At 43.4% G+C, this 12395-nt stretch overlaps 1 protein-coding gene across 3 annotated transcripts in view; it reads right to left on the reverse strand.

The window, feature by feature from the left end:
- rabl6b (RAB, member RAS oncogene family-like 6b) overlaps nucleotides 1-12395 on the reverse strand; it is a 40027-nt gene that overhangs the window by 22359 nt on the left and 5273 nt on the right. For all 3 annotated transcript variants that reach the window (XM_061816362.1, XM_061816360.1, XM_061816363.1), the window contains exons 6-7: nucleotides 12148-12236; nucleotides 2934-3074 (exon numbers count right to left, since the gene is read on the reverse strand). In XM_061816362.1, the coding sequence (XP_061672346.1) occupies nucleotides 2934-3074; nucleotides 12148-12236 (230 nt within the window). The remainder of the gene's footprint in view (nucleotides 1-2933; nucleotides 3075-12147; nucleotides 12237-12395) is intronic.

Genomic DNA, 12395 nt, shown 5'->3' on the forward strand with positions numbered 1-12395 from the left:
TTACAGTGTGTACCTCCATCTTTCTAACTGTTCCTCCACCTGTTCCCTGCTTTCATTGCAGATCACAATACCTGTGAACATTATGGTCCAAGGGGAATCCAGTCTAACCTTGTCCGTCAGCCTATCCATTACTACCGCAAACAGAACGGGGCTCAAGGCGGAACCCTGATGCAGTCCCACCTCTACCTTAAATTCTTCTGACACACCAAGGGCACATCTCACCGCTGTTCTGCTACCCACATACATGTCCTGTACTATTCTAACGTATTTCTCCGCTAACCAGAATTGCGCATGCAGTACCACAGTTCCTCTCTTGGTACTCTGTCATAGGCTTTCTCTAGGTCTTCAAAGATACAGTATAGCTCCTTCTGACCTTCTCTGTACATTTCCACGGGCATCCTCAAGGCAAATAGTGCATATGTGGTACTCTTTCTAGGCATGAAACCATACTGTTGCTCGCAGATACTTACTTCTGTCCTGAGTCTAGCCTCCACTACTCTTTCCCATAACTTCATTGTGTGGCTCATCAACTTTATTCCTCTATAGTTCCCACAGTTCTGAACATTTCTTTTGTTCTTAAAAATGGGGACTAGCACACTTTTCCTCCATTCTTCTGGCATCTTCTCTCCCACAAATATTCTATTGAATAAGTTGGTCAAAAACTCCACAGCCACCTCACCAAATTGCTTCAATACCTCCACTGGTATGTCATCGGGATCAACTCTCTTTCCATTTTTCATCCTGTTCAGTGCCTTTCTAACTTCTCCCTTGCTAATCAAAGCCACTTGCTGGTCATTTACACTTGCATTTTCTACTCTTCCTTCCCTCCCATTTTCTTCATTCATTAACTTCTCAAAGTACTCTTTCCATCTACTTAGTACACTACTGGCACCAGTCAACATATTTCCCACTCCTATCCTTAATCACCTTTACTTGCTGCACATCCTTCCCATCTCTATCCCTCTGTCTGGCCAACCTATAGAGCTCCTTTTCTCCTTCTTTCGTATCCAACATGGAGTACATGACGTCAAATGCTTCTTGTGTAACCTTCGCCACCTCGACCTTTGCCCTACGACACATCTCAATGTATTCCTTACGCCTGTCCTCAGTCCTCTCCGTGTCCCACTTCTTCTTCGCTAATCTCGTACCTTGGATGACTTCTTGTATTTTGGGGTTCCACCACCAAGTCTCCTTCTCCCCTTTGCTACCAGAAGACACCTCAAGGACTCTCCTGCCCGCCTCTCTGAATACCTTGGCAGTGGTATTCCAGTCTTCTGGGAGCTCTTCCTGACCATCTCGAGCCTGTCTCACCTCTTTCCGGAAGGCCACACAACATTCTTCCTCTCTCAACTTCCACCACCAGATTCTCTGCTCAACCTTTGTCTTCTTCGTCTTCCTACCCACTGCCAGAGTCATCCTACACACCAACATCCTATGCTGTCCAGCTACAATCTCCCCCACCACAATCTTACAGTCGGTAACCTCCTTCACATTCCACAGTCTGCACAAAATATAATCCACCTGCGTGCATCCTCGCTCTTGTAAGTCACTCTATGTTCCACTCTCTTCTGGAAATAAGTGTTCACCACTGCCAGTTCCATCCTTTTTGCGAAATCCACCACCATCTGCCCCTCAAAGTTCCTTTCCTTTGAATGCCGTACTTACCCATCACTTCTTCATCGCGCCTGTTTCCATTGCCAACATGTCCATTGAAATCTGCACCAACCATCGCTCTCTCTCTCGGATGCTCAGGACTACTTCATCTAGTTCCTTCCAGAATTTTTCTTTCAACTCGAGGTCACATCTTACCTGTGGGGGATAGCCGCTAATCACATTATACACAACACCCTCAATTTCAAATTTCAGCCTCATCACTCAATCTGATACTCTTTCCACCTTAAGACATTCTTAGCCAGCTCTTCTTTTAAAATAACATCCCATTCTTAATCCTTAGAGTTCAATATAACACTGGTCCTCCTGCTACATCACAACATCCATCCATCCATCCATCCATTTTCTTGGCCGCTCATCCTTATGAGGGTCGCGGGAATGCTGGATCCTATCCCATCGGGCAGGAGGCAGGGTAAACCCTGAACTGTTTGCTTGCCAATTGTAGGTCACATGTACACAGATAACACTCACCTTCACAATCACACCAGGAGGCAATTTAGAATCTCCAACTAATGCATGTTTTGGGATGTGGGATAAAACACATGCAGGCACAGGAAGAACATGCAAACTTCAAACAGGAGGGACTGGGAGTTGAACCTCAGTTCTCAGAACTGTGAGGCCAACGCTCTACAGATGCACCAACGTACCACCCTATAGGAATTTATTCCTTTTTTTTTTCCAGAAGTGCATTTGTGAGGTTACACACTGAATTTGGAGGAATAGGCCTGGCTTTCAGTCTATTTAATCCAAAAGTGTTCTTCATGGTTGAGGTCAGGATTGTGAAGGCCGTTCAAGTTCAACCACATCGAACACTTTCATCCATCTGGTTATAATGCACATTCATGCTCAACATGAAGTGGCCATCTCCAAACTGTTCCCACAAAGTTGCAAATGTTCAAAAAGCCCCTAAGATCCACTGAACGGAACTGATTGTTTTCATCATACATACTGGCATGCACACTGTCCTGCCCTCAACTTGACATTTTTAAATGGACATCAAAACATCAATCTGTGACATCACCTATCTCGTGCATCTTCTTCTCTAACACCCACTGTCCTCATGTCCTCCCTCACAACATCCATCAATCTTTTCTTTGGTCTTCCTCTTGCTCCATTGTCTAGCAGCTCCATCTTCATCACCCTGTATAAATCTTTTTGATCTGGATTTCATTGGTCATTAAAATTTTTATAATTAAACTTTCTGGATCGATGCTATTGTCAAGTGTTAGGAAATGTGATATTTGGTCTGATATGATATTTACCTGTTTAGTCCAGCGATTAGCTCCCTGATGTCATCAGGCAGGATGACCCGATGCTCACCCATGTCTCTGTGGTTTCCCAGCACACACACTGGTACATGAGTGGGAACTTTGGGAAGTTCCCTTAAAATGTAGTTAAAAGTCCTGAAAACATATTTGGGACACCTCTCAGTATTATTGAATAAAATTCACGAATCAACGAACCCAGTCAGAACTTAAACTGCAACCCTCTAAAGAACTTTTTTTCAGGAGCAGTTTTGTAATTAGACTGCATTTGTTTCAATGTAGTATTCAATGAATAGGAAAATGGAGCATCATCTTTCTACAGGGCCCATTTTAACTAAATGCACCATATTTTCCAGACGACAAGCTGCTACTTTTTTCAGGCATTATGAACCCTGCAGTATATTTAACGATGTGGCATTTTTTTTTTTTTTGTCACTACCAGCTATGGTTGGACATGCATAGAAGCTGCCAATGTGTAGAATAATAATACTTTACTTTCATCACACGTAGAACAAGAACAAGCTACCTCAATTGATTCATAGAATTCACAGAATTATAATTAAATTCATAGAAGATGAAGCTACCTCTTAGCATGTGTAGAAAAAGATGGCACTAGTTTTTGATGCCATTAAAGCACGAAGCAGCATAACATGCAAAAATGCAAAATATATATGTTTAATCTAATCAATTTAAAATCTTTCAGGAAAAATTGGCTGCATGTGAAGATCGTCCTTTTCTGAGGTCTGCTAGTGGATTTTAAACGCATGGAGTAGCGTGAAAGAATCTACAATCACCAAGGGAATAAAAGGCTGGACTGCTACGTTAGGAGAACAGCACAATGTCATTGGTAACTCAAGATGAAAATGATATTGAGAGCGACAGAGACACTGAAATGATGTGTGACGTAGACTTTCTGAGGTGCTTCAACTCAATACTAAAAATAAGGTTTCAGTGAACAGGAGGAGGAGGAATAAAAACAACTTTTCTGTTATGTCTGAGCTGATTTACTGTTGTCTTACAGTCACAGTTTGGAATGTATGTAAATAAACATTTGCAAAATCTTTCTGTGTGAATACCTAATTTTACAACATACCAGTACGTACGGTATATATCCGTGGTGTATGGTAAGGCATGGTTCCTAGATGGAGAGGGGGAAAAAAAAAAAAAAAAAAAAAAAAAAAACACTACACAGAGTAGGCCTTATTATCCGGTGCACATTGTCATCCAGAAAACATGGTAGTTGGCAGCTAAACTCACAAAGGAGAAACGTACTGTACTGTTCGGAACTCATCTGGAGAATAGTGGGAACATCAACAGTAACACTGGAAACAAGTTAAACATTAGCAATACCCAGCGCAAACAATTGACTGGAGGTATAAGAATTTGATTAATCAACAATATTTTAATAATTGATTACTTGTTTCGAGCCAGTTAGTGAAACATGATCAATTTATGGAGAAAATAAAATTTGTTTAAAGTATTTGTAATGTCTAATTTTAAACGTAAATTATCTTATCTAGACGAAAATATATGTTCAACTGTACCATAAAATACATAACCTTTTTACCAAAAAATACAAGTGTTTATGAATTAAAGTCCAGAAACTTTGACCTAGTTTCCCATGTCTGAAAAACGACTCATTTCGGGGCCGGAGCCTGGTATGTCACCACAGGTGGACCTCCTATTGTGCGACTGGTACTGTCTGGTTATGGCATCAGTTTACCACGTGAAATTATATTTATGGTGAGGCAAGAGCTATTGCTCTCAAATTGACGTGGCATCATTTTAAACTGATTTAAACGGATTCAAATCCTTATTTGTCAACTTAGGCTGTGGACTACGTTATCATCTTCTGTTTGTTTTGGTGCGATAATAAACGAGCCTTGTACACGCAAATTAGTGACGCACATCGTCACATAATGGCAGATCTATCGCACTGTACAATGAACGGCCGGGTGGTCTCATACCTATTTACTAAACACACGGCATTTGCATAATTTTAAAACAAGATAAAAAATTTCATATATACATTCAGGATATCGAATCCTTTACTAATTATCAGTTAATGACGAACTAAACCAAACAAGGACTTCAGAAATGCTTACCAGCCTATTTTTTCCAACACGAGGCATATCCTGCTCCATGTGTCTGACTGCTTGCTAGGTACTTTCTACTGCATTCAAAGGTGTGTGCTGTCAAACTGTTTCAAATTGATAACCTTTAACGCCTTTATAAAGCTCGTATTCTTCACCGTCTTTGTGGAACCCTTCAGAGTAGTGTTCATCGCTCAAAATATCGGAAAAATTAATCGTTCGCATGATGTATTTCAATGCTCACCATTGTTGACACCGGCTATGACATCACTGTCATGGCTGTGCCGGTCCCCGATGTGGCGCGCACCTGCTCCGTAATTACGTCCCACATATTTATGGCCACGCGTGCGGTCTGGTCTTTGCCAGATCGTTGATCCCATGTCACCTTCCCGAAACTCCTTGTTTCTGCTCTTGTTATCCCATGTACCGAACCCCGACCTGTTATTGACCTTCCTCTTATGCCTGCCGAATCTACTACTGCTGCCTTTGCGGCCTGCTTACTGGTATTTAGACTTTGGGATCGAATAAACACTCTTCCCAAATTACTACTAAGCCTCGTGAGTCGTGCATTTGGTTTCAGCCGCGAGTTCTGGCCATGACAGAACAATCTGGCCAAAAAGCGGACCCAGCCGACTTGGATTCGGTTTGCAACGCCCTCAAGGTAGATGCCTTACCGAACACGAAGGAGCCCTCCAAATGAATGGTCGCCATCTGCAGGAGATGATGGCTTGGCTTGACTCCTTGTCCGCGTCCTTGTCTAGTGGAGCCGGCGCCAATCCGGACCCAGCCGCTGCAGGTCTACGTACACCTGAGTCCACTCCTGCGCAGGTCGCTGACACTCAATGAGCCGTGTGCTCACCGTTCTCTCGCCTGGAGCGGTTTTCTGGAGACTCGGGCAATATTAAACCCTTAATCACCCAGTGTGAGTTGCACTTCGGGTTGCAATCCGCCGCCTTTCCCCACCAACCACTCTCGGATTGCGTTTGTGATCTCCCACCTGACGGGAAGGGCGAAAGCCCGGGCTACTGCGGAATGGAGCCATGGCACAGATACGTGCCGAACGTGGGCATCCTTCGTCACAGCCATGGCAAAAGTGTTCCAGTACCCATTGCCTGAACGCGAGGCGACCACATCGCTGATCACGCTCCGGCAGGGGTGACGCCGAGTCTCGGATTACGCAATCAAGTTCCACATTCTGGCGGCCGAGAGCCAGTGGAACGAGAGGGTGCTCCTAGACCCCTTTTTCCAGGGGTTGTCGCCCACGATCAAGGATCAACTAATCCCAGGATTAAAAGTGGGACCACACCAACCAACCAAGCCACGACTCAATCCGTAATAGAACAACACTTCTGGTGGCCGGATAGCAAGAAGGACGTTAGAGAGTACATCAATGCCTGCTCAACGTGCGCTGCACACAAGCCCTCCCAGAAACGTCATACTGGGAAGTTACACCCATTATCCGTCCCACAATGCCCCTGGTTGCACATATCTATAGACTTTGTGACGGGACTATCGGCGTCACGGGGGCACACCACAGTCCTCACGGTAGTTGACCAGTTTTCCAAGATGGCTCACTTCATCACGCAACTGAAACTTCCCTCCGCAAAGCAGACGGCCGAACTCATGATGACCAACATGTTTAGATTCCATGGCCTCCCCTCCGACGTGGTGTCCGACCGGGGTCCCCAATTCCTGTCTCGATTCTGGAGAGAATTTTGCTCCCTATAGGGGCCACTGTGAGCCTTTCTTCGGCTCATCATCTGAAATCCAATGGCCAGACCGAACGGGTAAACCAGGACCTGGAGATTTGGGGTCGATGTCTAGCTTCTCGCGAGCCGAGCTCGTGGAGCCAACAGTTAAGTTGGGTCGAGTATTCACATAACTCTCTTCCCTCCGCTTCCACGTTGATGTCTCCCTTCCATGTTGTGCACGGCTATCCACCCTCTCTATTTCCTTCTATAGAGTCCAGGTCATCGGTTCCATCAGCTTTGGCCATGGTGAGACGCTGTAGATGGACCTGGGAGCGAGCTTATAGGATAATGTTGCACAAGGGACACTCCTATAAGACCGCAGCCGACCACAAGAGGAGGAAGACACCACACTAAAGAGTGGGCCAGCGCGTCTGGCTGTCAGCGGAGGGCCTTCCACTCTGGGTGGGATCACAGAAGCTTGTTCCCAGGTTCATCGGTCCGTTCCCAATCACGAAGGTGATAAACCCAGTCACCATGAAGCGGAAACTTCCTAGAAACTTCCAATGCGGGTTCACCCAGCTTTCCGTGTCTCACGTGTCTCTCCGTTGTTCCAAAGTAGGACTTCTCAACTGTGACATCTTGTCGAATATCTCTATCCCGAAATTGTGAGTTCTCCAGTGAATACTGCAAGTGCCTACACATTAAAAGACATGAAAACTTACAAATGTCAAGTCCTACAACTATTTTCTCTGTGGATGGGTGAAAGATGTGCAAAATCACTATCAGCGATCAATATCATCATTGCGAAGGTTATTAACTTAATTCTTAAACCTGACAACAACACGAGAATGTTCAAACAGATTTCTAAATCCTAATCTGAAGCAATTGACCATTTTGCTTTTTAAAACTAGATGTAATGTGCTTATTATTCATCTACAATTCAATAACTCGACCCATGAAATATCCCCTTTTAAAGCTGAGTAATGCTTGACATAATTATCCTCGACAAGTTGATAAATTAGGAAACTATGATCATGATGATATGATGGTAACAGTCCCTACACATTGAATCTAAGTGAAAATGTATTGGCTATACCAGATGTGGGGAAACTACGGTCAGCAGGCCACATCCGGCCTATTGACCATCTCAATCAGGCCCGCCAAAGATTGGGAGAGAATTGCCCATATCATACAAACATCGTGACTACATTCATTTGACCTTTTATGCAATGCCGAGTGGTTCCACCAAGTAGCCCAGTAGATGCAGGGATACATTGACTGGATTTGGGCTGTCCTGTTTAGTGTATACTCAGCTGCAGCCCTGAAGCCTTCTTCAACCAGGAGTGGACCAAAACAAATTCCCCGGGGGGATCGACATTTACTTTGTGTAATTAATATTTCACATAATATTATGAATTTTAGCTGTTAGACGAGGGCACATTCTATTTTATTCTACGTTTAATGTCATTTGACCATTTGCAAAGGCTGTATAATTTGAATTGAATGGAAGAGATAAGGAGGTGATTATTGAGTATACAATGCACAGTGACAGTGCTTTATCAAACTGCAAAGAAATGCATGATTTCATTATTGGCACAGTATTTTTGCTATTTTCCTTTGTAAAAAGTGTATTTGGTTGGTGATACTTTTCTTATTATTATTTATGTAATAGTTTTATTGGTGTGTATAGTATGGAATGCATTGTGGGTCATGCGTTATTATACATCATGTGTTGTCATAAATTAGTCATGGAGGTTAGACTGTCTCACGAAAAGTATGAACTTTCAAGGCTATTTCAGTCCAGACTGTGAGCTGGTTTTACGTGCTGCACGGCGCTAAACCCACACTCACTTTCATGTTTACGTACATGGATGCACACACGCATAGTTGCCTGCACGGACCACAAGTTTTGAGTGTACTCCATCATTCGAATCAGTTCCTTAAAAAGATTTATTCACCGAATCGTTCAGTTCTTTTTCATAAAACAATTTAAGTTGCCCCTAGGTGTGATTGTGAGTGAGATAGAGTGAGTTTATCTGTCTCTACGTGCCCTGAGATTGGCTGGCAACCAGTTTAGGGTGTACCCTGCCTCCTGCCCGATGACACCTGGGATTGGCTCCAGCACTCCGGTGACCCTAACGACAATAAGCGGCTCAGAAAATGGATGGATGAATCATTTAAGTGGTTCCTCATTCCCCTAATGATCCCTCCCTTAAGCTCACATTCACTCAACGCATTCAACAAAGTATAGTATAAACTATGTGTTGTTGCTGTCATGTATTTTAAGGTAGAAAAGGCGGGGAGATTACAAAAAAAAAAAATACACCTTTGCCACCATGGCATGAACTCAGCGAGCGACCATCCTTCGGTATCTGGTTCCGTAAACCAGCTCGGCTCTCGCCAGCCAGCGTGACTTTTCTGCAATAACACTAATCAGCATCCGTCAATTAAGAGTCTTTAGTCTTTTCTTACTGTATTGTCTTGTCATGTCAATTCTGCTGATTTTACACAAACGTTATTGGTTTATGTTGATGTTACAGTCATGTGTGTGGCATCGATTACCAAGTAATGAGTACAGTTAAGGTAATGTTTTTTTTTTGGTTTTTTTTTTTTGGTTGGGAGGTATGGATAAGTGCGATACCTGCCACTTGGAAGCTGCTTTTCTTAGAATTTTCACAGAAAAACCAACACCAGACTTTGATGGACTGGCAGAAAAGTGATAAAACAACACTGTTCCCATTAAAAGTACAATGTATATACTATTTGAGACCACTAATAAAATCTAAGTATTGATACTACAATTCGTATGATGAACGCTCATATATGAGTGTAGCTCGTCAGCATAGGATGGTGGTGTGTAGGATGACCCTGGTAGCGGGTAGGAAGACTAAGAAGACAAAAGGTAGAGCAGCGAGTCAGGTGGTGGAATTTGAGAAAGGAAGAATGTTGTGTGGCCTTTCGGAAAGAGGTGAGACAGGCTCTAGATAGTCAGGAAGAGCTCCCAGTAGACTGGAATACGACTGCCAAGGTATTCAGAGAGGCAGGCAGGAGAGTGCTTGGGGTGTCTTCTGGTAGGAAAGAGGAGACAGAGACTTGGTGGTGGAAACCCAAAATACAGGACATCATCCAAGGAAAGAGATTAGCGAAGAAAAAGTGGGACAAGGAGAGGACTGAGAAGAGGTGAAAGGAATACATTGTGATGAGTTGTAGGGCAAAGGTAGAGGTGGTGAAGGCTAAACAAGAGGCATATGACGACATGTACACCAGGTTAGATACGAAAGACGGAGAAAAGGATCTCTACAGGTTGGCCAGAGAGAGGGATAGAGATGGGAAGGATGTGCAGCAAGTAAAAGGTGATTAAGGATAGCGACAGAAATATGTTGACTGGTGCCAGGAGTGTGCTCAGTAGATGGAAAGAGTACTTTGAAAGTTTAATGAATGAAGAAAATGGGAAAGAAGGTAGAGTAGAAGAGCCAAACATGAATGACCGGGGAGTGGCAATGATAAGTAAGGGGGAAGTTAGAAAGGCACTGAACAGAATGAAAAATGGAAAGACAGTTGGTCCCGATGACATACCAATGGAGGTATGGAAGCAATTTGGTGAGGTAGCTGAGGAGTTTGACCAACTTATTCAATAAAATACGAGCGGGAGAGAAGATGCCCGAGGTATGGAGGAAAAGTGTGCGAGTCCCCATTTTTAAGAACACATCCGATGTTCAGAGCTGTGGAAACTACAGAGAAATAAAGATGAGCCACACAATGAAGTTATGGGAAAGAGTAGTGGAGGCTAAACTTAGGACAGAAGTAAGTATCTGCGAGCAACAGTATGGTTTCATGCCGAGAAAGAGTACCACAGATGCATTATTTGCCTCGAGGATGCTTGTGGAAAAGTACAGAGAAGGTCAGAAGGAGCTACATTGTGTCTTTGTGGATCTAGAGAAGTCCTATGACAGAGTACCAAGAGAGGAACTGTGGTACTGCATGCGTAAGTCTGGTGTGGCAGAGAAGTATGTTAAAATAGTACAGGACATGTATGATGGCAGCAGAACAATGGTGAAGTGTGCCTTAGGTGTGACAGAGGAATTTAAGGTGGAGGTGGGACTGCATCAGGGATCACCTCTGAGCCCCTTCCTGTTTGCAGTGGTAATGCATAGGCTGACAGATGAGGTTAGACTGGAATCCCCTTGGACCATGATGTTCGCAGATGATATTGTGATATGCAGTGAAAGCAGGGAGCATGCAGAGGAACAATTAGAAAGATGGAGGTACGCACTGGAAAGGAGAAGAATGAAGATTAGCCGAAGTAAAACATTATATGTGTGTGAATGAGAGGGGTGGAGGAGGACGATTGACGCTCCAGGGAGAAGAGATAGTGAGGGTGGACGACTTCAAATATTTAGGGTCAACAATCCAGAGCAATGGTGAGTGTGGTCAGGAAGTGAAGAAACGGGTCCAAGCAGGTTTGAACAGTTGGCGGAAGGTGTCTGATGTTCTATATGACAGAAGAGTTTGTGCTAGGAGGAAGGGCAAAGATTATAAAAAAGTGGTGAGGCTGGCCAAGATGTAAGGATTAGAGACGGTGGCTCTGGAAAAAAAAAACAACATGAAGCAGAACTGGAGGTAGCAGAAATGAAGATGCTGAGGTTCTCGCTTGGTGTTAACAGGTTCGATAGGATTAGAAATGAACTCATTAGAGGGACAGCCAAAGTTGGATGTTTTGGAGACAATGTTAGAAAGAGTAGACTTCGACGGTTTTGACATGTTCAGAGGTGAGAGAGTGAGTATATTGGTAGAAGGGTGCTGAGGATGGAGCTGCTGGGCAAATGAACGAGAGGAAGACCAAAGAAAAGGTGGATGGATGTTGTGAGGGAGGACATGAGGACAGTGGGTGTTAAGAGAGGAGGATGCACGAGATAGGCTTACATGGAAAAAGATGACACGCTGTGGCGACCCCTAAAGGGACAAGCCGAAAGAAAAAGAAGTACACGACAATTACATTTTTTTTTATTTATAAGCATCTGGTTCTTACTTGAGCCGCCGATCAATTTTTAATCTGGCCCCTGAGCTAAAAAGTTTGGACTGGACTATAATATCATGAACTGTCAATGGAAATTATTTCGTTTTTTTTTTTTTTTTAAATCATACTTTTAAACACTGAAGTAAAACATATCGCAGGTTTTTACCATTGTTAAGTACCTGTCTAGAAACACGCGATATCCTCAACTTATTTTGTTTGTTGAACTACTAATGTTTGTTTACCCCACAAAACAGACACTGTGTCACCGGGATATGTTCTGTGATATGTGAATAGTATGTATAATATCGAGAGACCTGGGTTAAAACAGTTAAACTTAATGCCTCCACCTCCATGCAAATTGTAGCATGAGCACTTGGGCAACAGATAACTTACATACAGAGGATTCTTACCACTGCTTGGTAATATCAAACATCATGATAACGCCATTGCAGTTCTTGTACACATCTAGAAACTCTGCATCAAGGGCTACCTCGTCTGACTGCAACACAAAAATACATCGATGATGAGATGACAATACACAATAATAAATCCTTCTATTTGATATTGGTAATAGCCTTCCCAATAGCTACCCCGTTATCACTGACCCACATCAAGTAAGTAAGCTATTTGTTCTTAACTCATGACAGTCATGTGACTG

This window comes from Syngnathoides biaculeatus, chromosome 4 (assembly GCF_019802595.1).
Source record: "Syngnathoides biaculeatus isolate LvHL_M chromosome 4, ASM1980259v1, whole genome shotgun sequence".
Lineage (NCBI taxonomy): Eukaryota > Metazoa > Chordata > Actinopteri > Syngnathiformes > Syngnathidae > Syngnathoides > Syngnathoides biaculeatus.